The following is a 19,360-nucleotide window of genomic DNA, read 5'->3' as shown; positions in this document are numbered from 1 at the left end:
ATACAGCATTGTGGCTGTCTTTAGATTTACCTCCACAGCTAATAAAATCCCTCTCTAACTGCCACTAAATCAGGTAAAACTAAACTAAACCTTAGAACTGCAAGAAGGAGCCAGCAACGCTGCTGGTTCAAGAAGCCTGGGCAAGAACACACGCAGTGGAAAGGGTACATTTTAGGCCACAGTCCCATTTTCACTGCTTTAACACAAAGGGTAAAACTGCTAGCAGTAATCTAAAGGATGATTTCTGAAGGCAAAATAAGTCTAGGACCAATTTGTCTGAGGATTTTCCAGAACTAACGTAATCAAGAAATGTGATTATTACAGAGGTTCTACTTCTTCCAACTCCATTAGAGATCCTGTTCTATTTAGATAGGGGCTGATCTCCTATTATGTTTAACTTGTTGAGACCAAGGATCAGGCCTGTTTTACTTGCCACGAAGACAGCACGAATAATTAATGGGCATGCAAATTACATTATGACCATTCACTTTCCATCACTGAAATATTATTATAATATTTTTTGGTGTTATAAGTCCCAAGGAAACTAAATTTAACTATACCAAAACTATTTTCCTATATATGTCTACTCAAAATGGATATTAATAGCTGTTTTTATTCCAAATACTTAATTATTGTCAGCTGTAACTGATTCTTAGGCTTTACTTGAAATCCAAATCCATACACCCACGATTCTAACAAAAATAATGCATAAACCTAGAATAAAACTGTAAAAAGAAAAAACTACTTTTAAATAATGAGCATGAAAATACCTCTGTCTTCCATAAACTTATAAAGCTGTTGGAGGAAGTTGTCCCTCTCTTCAGGATCAAGTTCTTCCTCAGGCTGTAAAGGTAAAATATACAAATATATAGAACAATGAATAGGACAAGATACACTGTCTTCTTTTTTTTTGTTTTTTGTTTGCTGAACCCAACGTAAGGGGATAAAATTTTAATGAAGCTGGAAAATATAAATTTTCTCAAAATCCTACTCAAAAGCCAGATTTTAAGTCATATTTTGATAGAGCTGATTTGATGCAACTGCCAAGATACACAATCTCTACCCTTCAACCCATTTATCACTCTAACCCTTCCCTTGAGTATTACCATAGGGACTAAGATTAGCCATGAGGAAAAGGTTCAGGAATGGGGTGAGAATGTTTTCACTTCATTTTTTTTTTTAATCTATCAAAATACCATGTGGCCTGTACAAATATATTGATGGATGTACAAACGTATTTATTTGTAATTATTGTAAAAATAATCCACAAACATTACATTTTTGTTATTGTTGAATAAATATAAACCAGAGGGTGCAAAGTCACATGGCAAAGGTTGTTTGGATAGCACAATATTTTAAAGAAATTTAAATGTGTCATATAAATTCTATTTTGTCCCAGACCCCACCACCCCCTCTTGTATCACTAGGCTGCTTTTCTCATTTGCCTTTCTTGCATGGCCTCTGTAGTTGACTTTGCAACCTCTAAAAATAAGACATTGAAAATTATTTCTTAGGGAAGGAAACTAGAAACTAGATACTACTAATTTAGTTCCTCTGGGGGGAAAAACTAATGCAACATTCATGTAAAAACAACTATTTCCGGGGCTGGCCCCATGGTCTAGTGGTTAAGTTCAGCATGCTCTGCTTCAGCGGCCCAGGTCCGCAGGTTCGGATCCCAGGTGCAGACCTACATCACTCGTCAGCCACGCAGTGGTGGCGACCCACATACAAAATAGAGGAAGACTGGCAACAGATGTTAGCTTAGGGCAAATCTCCCTCAACAAAAAATAAATAAAAATAACTATTCCTAAAATACGTATTTAAATCAGTACTTATTAAATAAATACTTATTTATATAATTTATTAATTATATAAACCTAATGATTCCTTCTTACAGGTCTTGGCTCTAGTCAAACAAATGGATTATGGGTTTTAATAAAATATTCCCTTTTCTGATAGACTACTTATAAACTAATATTTGGGAAAATTCTTATTTAAAAGTTTAACAATACTATGGAGAAACAAACAAAACATTGATGTGTTTCTTCCATATAAATTATCACGATTTAACTTCAGAAAATTACTTTCCTATGTTCTAAAAGAAGAATTCAGATTTTTGTCTTTCAAAGCCATATTCAAAGCAAAGGAACTGTCAGGCAATAAATACTAAGTGTTCACAGTCCAGATGGCAATAGGGCCTTTAGAATTATGTATCCTTGAAGAATTTTAATTGCTAATAACATAGTCAGGATCAATAACATGTAGTTGACTAAGATATACAATAAAAAAAACGCTGAGGCACTCAAGAGAAAGGGAGTAAGATCTTTGAGTACATTCATTCAGAATGACTTGTAACATTGGAGTAATTTGGTTTATCAAATGTAACGAAACTTCAATCAAAATTCTACTAAGCCTCCAAAATTGGCAATTTGCAGAGTTAATAATCACTACAAAGTTAATAGAGGTCATTACTAAACACTCAAATCAAGAGATGGCAGGTTTTTCCCCATGTGAATTAGAAAATCTTGCTTTTGCAAGGTTATTAAAACAACTGCTCATGAGTTAACTCAAGAAAGAAGTAGTCCAATAGCCCAAGAATCATTTCAGATATTAATTTTAAGGACTTCTAGTGTGGGGGAAAAAACCGAAAATGCCTTATGCCAAACTGGCTCTATGCTTTGCCTGTCCCCATAATCACAATATTCTCTCCTCAGACTAACACCTCATTTCCAGTATTTATGATCTTACAGAATTCAAACAATAATTAGTACCTAGTATAAGTAAAAGCAATTTTTAAAAAAGCCACTGATTTGAAATCAAAGTTTCTTCCATAAACAAGTAAACAAAATGAACCCATCAATTTCAAATTAGGCATTTATTAATGTCATACCAAACATCTGATAAATTCTGAATAATTAAGAATATAGTTTTATAGGGGCCAGCCCAGTGGCATAGTGGTTGGGTTTGCATCCTCCACTTCGGCGGCCCAGGGTTTGCAGGTTCAGATCCCAGGCACAGACCTACACACTGCTCATCAAGCCATGCTGTGGCAGCCTCCCAGATACAAAATAGAAGAAGACTGGCACAGATGTTAGCTCAGGGACAATCTTCCTCAAGCAAAAAGAGGAAGATTGGGAACAGATGTTAGCTCAAAATATATATTACATATATAGTTTTATAGATAAAAACCGGTGGTTTAAATACATTTGATTTAAAAATTAGTGGATGTCCAAGAGTGTATTAAGTTCCACGAGAAACTATGGCCATAAAATTGTAAGTTTAGATGCAGTTATCAGATGTAAAAACAAGATATAAATGAAGAAAGAATTCTACTTATAAACAAATGCCTGCTTGAGAGGAAATTTACTCTCCACAAAAAAAAAAGATGAGGCCATAAACAAACCTTTAAATTTACCTGTTGGTCTTTGCAAAAATTAAAATTGTTTAATCTCTTACAATAAGCAATGCTTCACAATCTTTTTTTGAAAACAGCTGTATTGTTAGTCACCTTGGAGTAAAACTGCATATGCTAGAAAATGCCTCCAACTAGACGAGTCTGCCTTTATGGTTTTTGCATGGGGACTCGTGGTTGATGTCATAGCGTGCTTTCTCTGTTCACGGTATTTTCATACCTATCACATCTCTCTCCTGGTCGATAGCCAGAAGGTGTTGCTTCCCTGCAGGGTTTTAGAGTGGGAGAGGGTTCTAATAACGGGAGGTAGAGAGTCCACTAGACTGCTGAGGAGCCTTCCTCCTTCTTCCCTTCATTTAGTCAAGTAAGTGAAGAGTAATGATGCACCCAGCAAAATGCCAGGGCAGGGAAGGGGGTTAAGGATATAGAAGAGGCATGAACATGATCATAATTTCAAGAAATTTACAATTTTAGTTAGCATCAGTATATACTACCTAGTATTACAGGTAGTTGGGTATCTATCTACTAGATTATGAATTTTCTGTTTTTAGAAACCATATCTTCAAATTCAGTTCAAACTTTTACTGATGGTTACCATGAGTAAGGGACTATGCAAAAGTACTGATTAAAATGAGAAGACATGGTACCTTCTACTTTTGGCCCTGTGAGTCTGGCAGGGGGTGCAGAAATGTACAGAAAACAAGACAATTCGACACAATGTGGTAAGTGTTGTAAAATATGTAAAAGAATACAAGAGGGGATGAATGGTTCCGCTGGAGATGGAGTGATGGTGGTGATGCTGGAAAAGCCTCCAAATGTGGACAGCGGACAGCCTGGGAGCTAGAGCCAACAGCATAAACTTGAGGCTGGCAAAGGCAGGCTGTGATCAGGAAAGGACTTCGCAATGATATGCGAGAGAATAGGAACTGGATACTGTGGGTAGATGTGAGGTCTGAGAGAGCTAAAGAGGAATTAGAGCAGATCTGTGTTTTTACAAGTTCTCTGCCAAGAATGAGTCTGACGGATTGGAGGGGAAAGGGAAGCTATTACAGCGGTCCACAAGGAGGAGGACCAATGCCTGAATCAGTCTTGTCACCTGATGATGGAAAGAGGGCCCTTCCCCCTGAAGAAGGGAGAGGCAGGCTTAATGCTGAGGTTTCTTTTTAGTTGAAGTCTAAGTTATGTTTGTAGTCCTTAAAGTTCCAACACATTTTAAGTGCTCAATAAGTTCTATGAGGTTAGAGACATGCCTATTTTGCTCACAGTTTTATCACCAATGACTGGCACTTAGTGTAGACACTCTATTATTACGTGAATGAAAACAACGTCTGTGAAAATGAATTGGGGAGATTTTCTTCAGTTGTTTCACATCCACTGAGTTTTAGGGCTAACATTGATGATAATATATATGCAGCAGGAGTCAGAGAAAAGAGAGGAAAAATAAGAATGGCTGAAGACATTTTTAAGTCGCAGGTGGTTGTGGCACAATCACTTGCTGGCATTCACCTCATTCCTTTCCCAAATACATTATTCAGATAACGAATGATTATTCACTCAGAAATGCCACAACTTCTAGTGAAGAATGGACTTTCTGCATTGTCCTGGGGTAGGAGATGAATACCTTTTTAAATTTTTTTTTAATAAGATAATACCTTACTTTATTTATGTTTTTGCTGAGCTATTAACTTACTTAGCTAGCAACTCTACTCCCCAGAAAACAGATTACGAAGGGGTACAAAAAGTATCCAAATTGTCAAAACACATGTCAGTAAAAGATGATGCCCTTCACACAAAGCCTCTTAGACCCATGTAACTCCTATGTAACAGTTCTCATGAGTGGGTCAGGGTACTTTTCTAGCACATATCAGGTTAGAACCATAAAAAGTGACATTTGAGAGTAGAGAAGGGTTTAACTAAACTTGATCTTTGTGGTTTGCCTGTACTGTGTATTTTATGTGAAGGCACACATCTTTTGTTGATGGGTATCTCAGCTCTCACAAACCCCTACAGGTATCCTTAATAAGTTATTAATGATTATACAATACCCTCCTCCTGTTTGTTTTTTTTTTTTTGGTATTCCAGTATACCACGCTTATTTTTCAATACCAAAATACTGTTTTTGTGAATTAGCATTATTTTGGACAACAGCAGCTTCGTTCACCCTTCATGCTGCTGTGTACAGCCTCTGCTCTGCTCCTCTTCGTTGGCTCCCCTTCTCACCCCATCCCTGGAACTCCATCACAGGGCCTCTCAACTCCTCACTTCTTACAATCCCTTGATCTCCCATCCCCCACTGCACCCCCTCCAAAAAAAGAAGCTGAGCCTGGAGCCCTCTCAAGTGGACAGATCCTTCTGATGGAGAAGGGGAAGTATTAAGACAGTGCCCTGAAAGTGCCACTCTGGGGAGCTAAACACTGCAAGACGTACATCAGAAGTGGCAGCTCTGAGGGCACCTCTGGGCTTGAGGATGGATGTGAAAGAAGCAGCAATACCAGTAGCTGCTTATGCTTTTTTGTATACAATTTTAAATTTGAAATGTATTAAATAGCTTCACTGACTTTTTACAACTGTGAAGTAAATACCAAAACAACTTACTAAGGTTAATGCATAGACATTTATAAGTCATACCCAACCACTTTAATTCAGAGCTCTCTTTGTTCCTACATAGAAGTTGGTTGGACTCTTTTTTTTTTTTTTTTTTTTTGTGAGGAGGACTAGCCCTGAGCTAACATCTGATGCCAATCCTCCCCTTTTTCGCTGAGGAAGATTGGCCCTGGGCTAACATCCATGCCCATCCTCCTCTACTTTATATGGGACGCCGCCACAGCATGGCTTAACAAGCGGTGCATTGGGGTGCGCCCGGGGTCCGAACCTGCGAACCCCAGGCCACCGCAGCAGAGCGCGCGCCCTTAACTGCTGCACCACCGGGCCAGCCCCTTGATTCTTTAAATCTCAGCTTTCGTTTATTATTTTCTGAGTTTTTTAAACTTTCATTTTATTTTCCCTATTATATTTAATACCGATAAAGAGAATGGGCAGCACAAAGGTGATACTCAATGTAATATACCTGACAACTCAACAAGCAGCTTCTGAACAACATCTAAGGGGTGGTGAGGGAAGCTATCAAAAGTTTCATATTGCTGGAGAATAGCGGAGGGGAGAATAAAAAGGTGGACACAGGACAAATCATGAAGTCAGGGCCAGACTTCTAAAGGGCTATGACAAAAAACCCAGACTTCATCTTATAGGTGCTGAAAGCCATTACAGGGTTTCCAGCAGGAATCATTTATGTTTTAGAAAGATGTCTATGGAGAATGGATTGGAGGTGAAAAGGAGATAGGAAGGGAAAAGACTAGTCAGAAGACACATAAAATAAGTGGGGCAAAATACAAAGGAGGAGTATTATTAGTCAAGAACTCTTACTGTGACAGAAAACTATCCCTAACTAGCTTAAGCCAAAAAGAACTAATTTATAAACTCACAAAATATTATAAGGAAATAAGATTGCCTACAGAGTACATTGCCTGACAAAAGAAATCTACTATGAAGGGAAGTTAGATACCTTATGCCATGATTCCTTCCAAAGTGAACTTTCTGGAATCTTACAACAAATCTTCCAATACTCTGTTTCAAATAGCAATCTTAGGATAACTGCATAGCCCACATTCCTTTATTTATTCAGAAACTATTTAATAAACAATATGAGCCATGCTCTATCTTGCTAGCTGGTGGTTATTTATATGGTGGGAAAAAGAAAAAACAAAAACAAAAAGCCTAACATCTTCTGCTTTCATAGACCTTACAGTCTAGAGGAGAGAAAATTTACTTAAAAGTCTGTGAAACCTTCTGTAACCTCTCTAAGCCTCAGTTTCCTCACGCATAAAAAAATCCTATTGTGAGGATTAAACAATCTTACTTTAAAAAACACTAACTCTTCAAGAATAAACTCAGAAAATTATTTGGTGTGGTCATCTCTACTTGTTTAATACTTTAACAGCGGTATAACGAAAGGTACGTATTACTGATGATGTATGCTCTGGTGCAACAGATATATTTTGTTGTCACAACACCTCAGTGAAATACACAAATAAAAACATAAATTTAAAAAGAAAACTTTAAGTTAAACGGAAAATTTAAATAAAAGAAAAAGAAAAACCCACAACATTAGGTTTGGTAACTCAGGTGATCCATAGGTCAAAGTGACTCCCTAGGGTATCAGTAAGTCCCGCCCTAAATAGAATTCTGAAGAATTGTCCAGAAAGTTATCATATGTAAAAATGACAGTTGACAATATAGATTTTAGCAGAAAGGAAACAGAAAAATTCACAATCTTAATAGGAATAGGTCATTTACTGTAAGGGCTAAAAGCCATGACAGGATTGTATTAAAAGAACACAATAACTAAATCTTGAGTAAATACGAGGGTAATGTCTAGTATACTACTTTTAGAAGGGGTGGCGTTATGCAATATGTTTTAGAAATATTTTAATACAAAAGAATAAAAACTACAACCACTTTTGTGCCCTAAAATTAATTTATTCCAAGAGGAATCATATTTATATTTCTAGTTTTAAAAAATCTACTCAGGGCCGGCCCCGTGGCTTAGCGGTGAAGTGCATGTGCTCTGCTGCTGGCGGCCTGGGTTCGGATCCCGGGCGCGCACTGACGCACCGCTTCTCCGGCCATGCTGAGGCCGCGTCCCACATAGAGCAACGAGAAGGATGTGCAGCTATGACGTACAACTATCTACTGGGGCTTTGGGGGGAAAAAATAAAGAAAGAAAGAAAATTATAAAAAAATAAAAAATAAAAAAAAAATAAATAAAAAATCTACTCAGAAGCTGTACAGAGAATAGACTGGAGGAAGGCAAGCACGGACATGGGAAAAACGGGTTACCACTGCATTAGTCTCTGTAAAAGAGAAGAGCGGCATGGACTAAAGTGGCAGAGAGTAGAAACTGAGGGAAGTGGGCAAATTTGAGAGCTATCAAGTAGGTACAAGAGACTGGATTTGGTGTCTCACTGGGTAGGGGAGCAAGAGTGAGAGGATCAAGGGGACTTCCATGGATCTGGCTTGGGCAATTGGGTAAATGGTGCTTCTATTCAAATGAATTATGGACAACCAGGGAAAGGACAGGTTTGGGGGAAAGATGGGTGCAGTCTTGCACATACTGTTTCAGTATTTACAAAATAAGAAGAACTCTTCATTGGCAGTTTAATATAAATGTCTGGAGCTAAGAAGAAACACCTCTGATGCACATACCGATCTGGAATTATTACATCATTTAGTTAGGAAGCAAACCAGAAAAAAACGTCATGTCATGGATGGACGTTAGGTGACTGAAGAAGGTAGCCATGTCGAAGATGCTGAATATTACTAAGCAGTCAAATGAGATCAAAACAAGAATTTGTTGGATTTAGCACAAAAATTTGTTGGTGGTCGCTGGTGACCTTAGTAAAGTTGTTTTAGGTGTGGTAGGAGTATAAGACACACTGCAATGAATTAAAAAGAGTGAACAGGAGTTCAGGAAACAGAACAGTGTATATAACTCTGAGCAATCTGGCCCTAAGAGGGAGGAAAGAGGGCAGTATCTGGACGGGCTGTCAGCAAGTTGGTGGAAGGAATCTGTACGGGTCGCCAGATGGTTGCAAGAGACATGAGAGTGTTTTTAAAAGCTGACGAGGATACAACAGAAAGGAACAGGTTAAAGACGCTGGAAAGAAAAGAGATAGTTCATAGGCTAAGATAAGGAAGAAGGGAATGAGATCCAGAGCATAAATTGAGGGACTCATCTTACGGACGAGGACAACATATTATCAATTGTACCTTCGGGGAAGGAGAGCAGGCAGGTGGGGAGCATCTGAAGCTCCTGGTTTCTTTCCGAAGTTGGAGTGGAGTGGGGGTAGGGTTATTGGTTTAATGGAGGAGATATGATTTGATTATAGAAACTGGAAATTAACCAAGAGTCTTAAAGGCCCAGCGAAACTGGTAATCATAAAATTTAGAGTGGTACCATTCTTCCCTGTTGTATACACTTAAAACAGAAAATTTCAGGGATCACATAAGATATTATGATATATTCATTATGTGGTAAAACATTGTTTTATAATTTCAGAAAACAGTTTAACAACAACCTGCCTAAAACAAATTATTATGACTCTTGTATTACATCAAAGTTAACCCAGACTAGTCATTTTTTCCCCCATTTGAAAGGGCCCACACATTCTACTTTTAATCATCAAGCTGTGGTTTAGATGCTATCAAATCTAAGGCTTTAAAATCAGTCAACCCTCTCACACTACCACAACTATAAAATACTTTGATATGAGAAGTGTTTTTCTGTAAATACATAAAAATGTACCTGTATTTGTGTGGACACGTGCAATCTTCATTAATCTGATTAGGTGATCCTAATTTGGTTAGTCTTATGCTAACTGTAAAGAAAGGTTTTGCTAAACACATTAGGTCATTTTTGTTTGCTTGTTTAGTAAGCTAAACTTTAAGACTTTAGCGAACAACTTATTATATTTGAATGTAAGCAAAAGTTTCAATTATTCATTGAAGGTTGGCTTTATAGGGCCTGCTTAGAAACACTCAATTGGCAGCTGGAGTTATTAGATATACCTAACCAAACTAACATTACCTTTAAAATTTTCTTTAAATTGTATTGACTTAGCATGATTCTCCTAAGTTATCAAGCATTTACTATAGGTTTATACCAAAAGTGATCTTGAATGATCACTAACAAATGCTTTTACAATTGATCTACAAAACAGTATAAATATACATAATTATTTAACACTTGATTTAAACATCAAGAAAAAAAATTTCAGGTTTCCATGAATAAAAAAACTCAAGCACTTATGATTTTTATCCTAGTATATAATCCTTGGCATTAAATTTAAGAGTGATCCCTAGGAAATTCAAAGATTGGAGAAATGGATGTCAATACTTCCAAACCAACAAGAGCATTTCTTACAAAAATCCACTAAATTCTAATTTTCATTACTAAATTTGAAATTAGAAGAGATTTTTGAAAGGGCCCAACACATAAGCCTACCTAAAGCAAACCAAAAGGAAAAAAAGGTAAGACTAGTCAAATCTCCCCCGATATTCAGTCTTCTAAACCACCACCTATTTATTTTATCCTTAGACAATTCTCCTACATTCATCCAAAGTGAATACAAGTCAGGAGTAAATGAATAATTGATATCACTACTTATGTGTAGATGCACTTTTCAATTTCAAAGCTCAAAAGGAAATTCAGTAATATCTTTTCTAATATAAAATTTTCTTAGCAAAAGACATTTAAATAATACCCACAAAAATATTCTCCAGGGCCTTTTTTCAATATAATTACCAATGAGTTAAAATTTAAAGTCGTCAATATAGATAGGATCTACTTCTTTTCAGATTTTCAAGTCTTTTCCCACCCAGTAACAGTATGAAATATATTTTTTGTACTTGAATTCTGAACTACCAATGCTTAGGAATTCAAACTAATATTAAGTAAAAAAGATGCTCCTCCATGATAAAGCCATGGAATCTCAAATCTCCTTATTAAGGCTATGTTAGGGTATCCAAAGCATCAAATATACAATGTCCACTGCCCACTAACACTGCAGAAGTATCTAACACTTGTATGATTCTACTGCATAAAATTTACAAACAGCAAATGACAGGCTAAAGTATTGTTATAGTGGTTTACAGAATGTTATAAAAGATCTTTTTGATCATTGTAAAGCAATATTAAATCTTCATGAAAAGCATAGCATAATTACATTTCGGGAAGAATATGATCTGTAATGTAATACTACAGCTTAGCCTCACTTGTGTAGTAAAGGCCTGTAATGACTAAGCCAGGTAGGCCCTGGCTTATTAGATTTTAATTCATTTTATACCATATTCATTTTTTTCCCTTTGCTATCTATAAATTAAACTGCTTTTCGGTTTATCGATATATTGAACTTTTAAAAATTACTGTTCAAGACAAGTTGGAATGATTCAGCAACTAAATCTGAAATCCAAGAGCAAGAAATGCAGCTGATTATTTTTTCTAAAGCAACCAAAATCTCACTCCAGACCATCTATCTGTATGGCCAGAGAAAAAGAGGAATTAGTTTCTATCAAGGAATTCAACAGAGTATGTGCTATGAAATTGGCAATATGAAAAATAATTTAAAATAATAATCATATAAATCAGTGCCTAAATTTTGTAATTTTGATTTTATTTTTCAGAGATGAAAAGCATCCTGGTTCACTTAATTTTAACAGGTTCATAATTTAAGTATTACATTTTAAGAAGATATATCCTTACAAAGGTCCTTACCTTTTTAAATTTCTTTACTTATTACCTGCAAACAATAGGTAACAGAGCTTGCCTCTGCTGTTCATTCTTTTTCACTAACGTTTACTCACAGCTTGAATAAAACATTATGATTTTTATGAAATTAATAGCTGTAATAAGAACACTATTTACTATTTTATAGCTATCCTCTCTAACCTTACTACAAAGCTCTTTTACCCTCTTTGTTTAAAATTTCAGGGTTTTTTGGGGGGTAGAGAGTAGGGAAAATGCATTCTGAGAGGGACACCAATTAAAAGTATTAGCAAAAATAAAGAGACATTTTTTTCAGTATTTGGCAATATAAGATTCCAACTAATTTTAATTTAAAAGAAATCAAAACCAGACTGCAACAGTTCACACCCTAAAAATGTGGCCTATTTATCCTGAAAACATATAATCTATAAATAAATACAGATAAAATACAAATATCACATTTAATATTTAGACTTTAAATCCTGAATTTTGCCCAACTCTCTCATTACCATTTTCATTTCAAAATCTATCCTGTTTCAGGAAAAAAAAAAAAATAAATAACCTTCATCTTCTGATATTCTAAAAATAGACTCCTACTGTCTCTTTTACAAGAAACAATTATGCTTGGTTACGAGTTCTACCATATCAGCCACATTATCAATATCTAAAATTCTTATTTAACCACATTTTTGGCAATCAAAATGGTAACTAAATATAAAAAAAAAATCTTACCTATATGCTGCATTTTCTTTCAAATGCAAAATGGTTAGATTCCCCTTCCACTTAATCAGTACAGTGTCTGAACATTTTTCAGTCTGACTTGCAAATATTTGCTTTCCCTCTTAGGGCATAGCATCCGCAGGGTTATACAGCACTACTTACATTCTCTTCCACATAAAAATCAGACATTACATGAAAGGAAAAGAAAGACAGCCCATTTCAAAGCATCTGGCAAACCTCCATTGGCAATCTGCCAAGCCTCTGCTAAACCTTCCTGTCTTTCCGAGCATGCTCACTTAAAACCAACAGCACGTTACTATGGCAACTCTGTAGGCAGCCTGTAAGTATGAACCGCCATTCTGATTTCAGAGTGCAAAAACCAAATACTGCAGAGCAAGTAAAAGGAAAGAAATAGGGTATGGTCTTCATCACATACAAGTATACTCATTTTATTTCATAAATTCATATTTGTGTATGTAAAACAGAAACACGTATTCCACATTTTCCAAGCAAATATTTTTTACACTCAAATACATCTTTTTTCAGTAAACTCATTCTCTTTGTCTGCCCCTAAGCCCCTTTTACCTCGTAACAACTAAAAATATACTGGACAATTTATCCCATTTGACAAAACACTGCTGAATAAATAGACAACAACATTCACGTAAGCAATTATGTGGTACTCCATGATGAGTTTCTACAATTATATATACATTCTAAATGACATAGTAATATTACAAAGAAAACCATTAGCACTTATAAAATACAACCTAAATCTTCTCTGTGATTTATCAAACTGCCAAATGAAATATTCTTTCAGTTTGGATAGGAATTTTTTATCTCCATTATCCTTGAGATACTGTGAAATGTCTGAAAAAGGTGAGGTTTCAAAGTTAAGACAGACCAGACCTGGGTTCAAATCCTTGTTCACATTTGAGCTGTGCCACCTTGGGAAAGTTACTTAACCTTTCTGACCCTCACTTTCCTCACCTTTAAAGTAAGATAATACCAGTTACTCCATATGGTAACAATTTCAATGAGTTAACACATGTAATACACCTAAAAGTGACATTTCTTTCCTCCTTGGTTGTTCGGAAAAGACACTTAAAAAAAAACAAAAAAACAAGTTTGTACTTGTTGATTATTTAACCTGAAAAGTTCTTTGTAACCTCTTACCTGCTAAAAACTAGTTCTGATTTACCCACCAAGCTAGAAGCCAAAAAAACTCCCCCTCCCCTAAATCAAGTTGAGCTGGAAAAAGACAGAAACAAACAATACAGAGAATCTAAACAGAGGGAAAATATACAAAGGTATTACTTTGACTTTAGAGTATTACAATGTCTTTATATGTTACAAACAAGAAATTTCACCTACCATCTCTTCTTCTTCCTTTTTGGCCTCCTTTTCCTTCTCTTCATCATTGTCTTCCACTGGGCCATCTTCATCATCACTACTGGATGACTCAAGGATTTCATTTATGTCCATTTTCCAATTATCAGGAACAACTCTAGTTTTTAAGAAGATGCTTGCTTTCTGCAGCCCTAAGAGTAAAAATCTACTTCAGCAGTCGGTATGGAATCAGCAGCACAGAATAACAGACAGGCATGACATTAACAGCCAGAAGATATGGATTCAAATTCAGCTGTCACTTTATAGTAAACGTGAACATATTTCATAGATTATAATGTTATATTAATGTTTACTGTTACTCTAGGGAATAGTGGTAGAATCTTAATGGTAAATCATGAAAAGTTAATCATCTAAAAATTACAAATCAAATATTTTATCTAGACATTAAAAAAGTAGCCACCAAATAACAGTGGATATCAACTCTAAACAGTTAAAATGGCACCAGAGAATATTTGGTTTTGCTTTAGCCACTAACTGCCATTTAGAGCCACGTCATGAAATAATGGATTGATGCATCCTTATTTTACCTGGTTTAGCAGAGATCTCCGATTCAGGTATACTAAGAATGTCTACTTCCTTGATATCCTTTCTTGCTATAGAATAACTAATTATAGAGAAGAATAAAGAGGAGGAAAACCATTATTAAATAAAAATTATCACTTAAATAGTCCATGTTAACATATAGAAAAATATAAACGTCAAAATCAAAATTATTTTGCCTATAAAATGTTTTTAAAAGACCATGTATATACTAATCCTTAACAAAGAGCAATATAGGCAAAGCTGGTATCTTAATTAGCAAGTTTCACATACTCAAAGCACACTAATTTGAGAGCCTCATATCACAGTATGGGGTCATTTATACCAGCATGATGTTTTCCTTATATTATATAGACAACAATGCCTATTTTCATCTTTAATATTTCTTAAATTTACTATTCAGTTTATTAAAAAAAATTTAATAGAAGGTAATATTAAAACATTTTATCATTATAAGATACATATCATCGTATTAAATTTCTCACAGAGGATTACAACTCAACAAATATATATACTTTTTAATTTTACATCTTTGTTTTGGAAACAAAATTAAGTTGAGGTTAAGGAAAATTTCTAAAAATATGACTTTTAATCAGAAAAAAAGTCAAAACTGTTTTTTAATATTATTCTCACATCATGTTCAGTTTTTTGTTTTGTTTTATTTTCTTTGGTGAGCAAGACTGGCCCTGAGCTAACATCTGTTGCCAATCTTCCCCTTTTTGCTTGAGGAAGATTGTCCCTGAGCTAATAATCTGTGCCAGACTTCCTCTATTTTGTATATGGGATGCCGCCACAGCATGGCTTGATGAGCAGTGTGTAGGTCCGCGCCTGGGATCTGAACCCACGAACCATGGGCCACTAAAGCAGAGCGCAAGAACTTAACCACTACACCACGGGCTGGGCACCCCCATTCAGTTTTTATATAAAATTGTTCAGTAAAAAAATGACCTACCTTACAAAAAATCAAAACATATTAGGTAACAACTTCTCAGTTCATGAAATAATTAGACTTGTAAAATAAAGTCTTAGAGAAAGGAGGAGTTTATCACTGTAATTCCATTTTTTTCTCCCAACGTAACACTATTAAGTGATTAATTACTCACAATTTAGAATCAATAAATGATCGAACTAAACACTGGTCTTTTTTCACTGTGATGTCATCATTACAGCTGGGAGATATTACCTGAAATACAAAATAAGAACAGATTGATTCCTCTTTTCCTTGCTCAAAAAAGAATGTATTTTTAAAAAGAACAATTCGGGTCCCCTAACTTCTCAAATGGATTGTATTTTACAAGAAATAGCTTCATTGCCAATAGCTTCCATTATTAATGAATCTCAAAGATTGCCTTATAATTTTTATTTAGCATATTGGTTTTCTAGATATTTGATTTATCCAGTCACTAGATTATAAAATGAATAATTCATGAAATATAAATTACAATGTGACCACTTTAAAAATATAAGGATTTATTTTTATTCTAAGCTAAATAATAATTCACTGATTATTCAAAAAATAAAATGTATGATCTATGACAAAAATTTGGCACATTATAAATTTTTAAAAATACACTTGAATCAGGATCTATTTTGAAATCTGGCTATTTGTTTAAAATAAACACCTAAGTTCTCTCTCTTACCAGGGCATGTACAGTTTTTAGTAATTTAAACAAGTCAGAGAAAATCTGAGTAAAGACCTTTTAAATTTCTTAACTTTTAAAAATAACATCTTAACATTAGTAAATAACTAATCGCTGTATATTACTTATAGAATATTAAAAAAAATTAAAGTTTACTAATAAATTGCTGAAATGTACCTGCTCATTATCATCCCTAACACTAGCCCCTCTGCTACAGTCTATGACCATCCACAGAACTTTCTGCACTGATGGAAATGTTCTATATCTGCACTGACCAATCCAGTAGCAATGAACCCAAGCAATGAGGCCAACCACTTGAAAGGTGGCTAGTGCAACTGAGAGACTGAATTTTTAATTGTATTTAATTTTAATTAAGTTACATTTAAACTTAAATAGCCATACAGAGCTCATGGCTATGGAATTAAACAGTATATATCCAAATAATTTAAAATTCTTGGCAGTCATATCAGCTGCCTTAACATCAGATGGAAATAAATGTTTGTTTGTTTTTTAGGTGCTGGTAATTATTAGACTAATACCATAGTTGTGTCCGCCTTCATGGAGGTAACAGTGTAATGGAAGGGTAAACACAAAGATACACAAAAAGAACACGATGGAGGATAACTACAGTGATCCCACTAGGCACAGGATAATATGAAAACACCAAGAGGAGGAAGATTTAACCCAACATGGGAAAGGAAAAGGTGTAGCAGCAAAGGCTTAAAGTAAGTCTAAGGTAAGGTAGGCACAGCCTTAGGATTAATTATCTCACCTGTGAACCACTCTGATGGCCTCCAGATTGACTCCTGCCACGGCCAGTCCTTCCAACTACAATCCATCCAACATACCACTGCCTCATTAACATTCCTAACACTTGGCTCAAATAATGTCACACTTCTGCAAAATTCTATGCAGAATTATGTCCAAATTCCTTAGATGGACTTTTAAAGACTTTTCTGCCCTAGATGCAAATTACCTTCCCACTTTTATTTCCTATTATTCTCCTACTCATGTCTAATATCTAGCAAATGGATTTCCAGAGCAAACAGCTCCAGGGACAAACGGCTGGTTTTTCTGCTTTTCCTTCCCTTGCTTCCTCTAATAAAGTCCTCTAGTGAGGCTCTGCTTACTAACTTTGAATCCTTCAAGTCTCAGCTCAAAAGCACCTGCTCCATGAAGGCTTTCTGGATTTCCCTCAAATAAATGTAATTTCTCATGACAAGTCCAAATATTGAACATACACTAACTTATATTACAGTTACTTGAATTATTCTCTGCATTAGACTATAAAATCATCAAACATAAAATTGGTGTCTTGGGGCCGGCCCGGTGGCGCAACTGGTTAAGTGCGCGCACTCCGCTGCAGCGGCCCGGGGTTCGCCGGTTTGGATCCCGGGCGAGCACCGACACACTGCTTGGCAAGCCATGCTGTCCCATATAAAGTGGAGGAAGATGGGCATGGATGCCAGCCCAGGGCCAGTCTTCCTCAGTAAGAAAAGAGGAGGATTGGCAGATGTTAGCACAGGGCTGATCTTCCTCAAAAAAAAAAAAAAAGATTGGTGTCTTACTCATCTTTTATTTTCTACATCACCTTGCAAATGATGAATCTGTTGAGTAAATAAAGGAATTAATTTAAAAAAAAAAAAATCTCTTGGCACATTATGTCCTGAGTATTCTGAATCCAAACCCATTTACTTGGGCCGGCCCCATGGCTTAGCCGTTGGGTGCGCGCACTCCCCTGCTGGCGGCCTGGGTTCGGATCCCAGATGCACACCGACGCGCTGCTTCTCTGGCCATGCTGAGGCCGCGTCCCACATACAGCAACTAGAAGGACATGCAGCTATGCCATACAACTATCTACTGGGGCTTTGGGAGAAAATAAATAAATAAAATTATACAAACCCATTTACTTGTCTGCCTGTACAACTGAATGGTTCAAAGGATTTTCAGACTTTTCCCATATAAAGTAAATCTACTATATAGGAATTGAGTAATGTATTTACATGCACATAGAAACCTAAAAAAATGTCCTCGGTTCTTAATCTAATTTGGGCCACATTTTGTGCCAAAACTATTATTAGAGATATAAGTGATATCAAAACTCAAAGAAGGGGTATACTTATGTTAGAGTGGTTAAAGGAGACTCCACAGAAAAGGTAGGACTTGAGCTGAACCTTAAGAACTTTAAGCAGAGAGGAGCAGGAAAGGAAGAAAGGAGAGACAGGTATTACCAAGTATTATTGATTCCTCTCATGAAATAATTCCCTTGCCCTTCCCTTCTTCTCGTTCTGTCCCTGAGTAAGCAAAGATTAGTTTTCTCTACCAAGCCATCTAAGACTTGCCATTTCCAAAGCCTACACGTACACGTACCCTTCCCTTCCCCAATACTCCCTGTCCTACTCTAGTATCTGCATCAACAGTTTTTTAAATTCTTATATGATCTTTAACTACTATGTAATCTCTTGGATGTCTACAGTAATGTTCTTGAGAGCAATGTGTTACAAGTCTCATACTTCTCCCTCTTCTAAGAAACTTAGAAGAAAGCTGAACTTGCTGCAGGTCCTCAGTAAACACTAACTGATTTAAGGCAGGGGTAAAGGCTTGGAGAAGTGAAGTGTCTCATGTAGGGAGCAGTTAGGAAAGAACGTGAGTCAGGTAGAGAGCTTACACTGAAAATGGGAAACAAACTAAGAGCTAGAGATGGCCTCAGATATCCAACTAAAGAATGCAGAATTGATCCATTAGGCAGAATCAGTGAAGGTTTTTTTTTGAGAATGGGACTATCATGATTAAATCAATATTTTAAAATCATTTATCTATAAAAGTTACTTCTAGAAAATCAGTGTGAATTCAGTAAAGAAAGAATGCAGGAAGCTAAGAGAATTTGGAGGTAGTTACTGCAGATCAGGCATAAAATGGTAATGGGAACAGAGTAAAAAGAGGCCACTGGACGTGTTTTGAAGGAAGAATGGAAAGATCTCAATAAATGATCGATTATAGAGAATTAAGGAAAGGAAAGAACAAAAGGAGACAGTGGAGTATGTGGGACCAGCAGGATTACTGAATTTTGCAATAAAGTCCAAATTTTTATTTTTATTTATTTTTTAATTTTTTTTGTGAGGAAGATCAGCCCTGAGCTAACATCCATGCTAATCCTCTTCTTTTTGCTGAGGAAGACCGGCTCTGAGCTAACATCTATTGCCAATCCTCCTCCTTTTTTTTTTTCCCCCAAAGCCCCAGTAGATAGTTGTATGTCATAGTTGCACATCCTTCTAGCTGCTGTATGTGGGATGCGGCCTCACCAGGGCCGGAGAAGTG

At 36.0% G+C, this 19,360-nt stretch overlaps 1 protein-coding gene across 2 annotated transcripts in view; it reads right to left on the bottom strand.

Annotated features, from left to right (window-relative positions):
- Positions 1-19,360, bottom strand: part of ARID4A (AT-rich interaction domain 4A) — a 64,041-nt gene that overhangs the window by 27,210 nt on the left and 17,471 nt on the right. For both annotated transcript variants that reach the window (XM_058567014.1, XM_058567015.1), the window contains exons 9-12: positions 15,506-15,585; positions 14,390-14,466; positions 13,827-13,993; positions 771-843 (exon numbers count right to left, since the gene is read on the bottom strand). In XM_058567014.1, the coding sequence (XP_058422997.1) occupies positions 771-843; positions 13,827-13,993; positions 14,390-14,466; positions 15,506-15,585 (397 nt within the window). The remainder of the gene's footprint in view (positions 1-770; positions 844-13,826; positions 13,994-14,389; positions 14,467-15,505; positions 15,586-19,360) is intronic.

Source organism: Diceros bicornis, chromosome 24, assembly GCF_020826845.1.
Source record: "Diceros bicornis minor isolate mBicDic1 chromosome 24, mDicBic1.mat.cur, whole genome shotgun sequence".
Classification (NCBI taxonomy): domain Eukaryota; kingdom Metazoa; phylum Chordata; class Mammalia; order Perissodactyla; family Rhinocerotidae; genus Diceros; species Diceros bicornis.
This window is presented reverse-complemented; position numbering and strand designations above follow the sequence as displayed.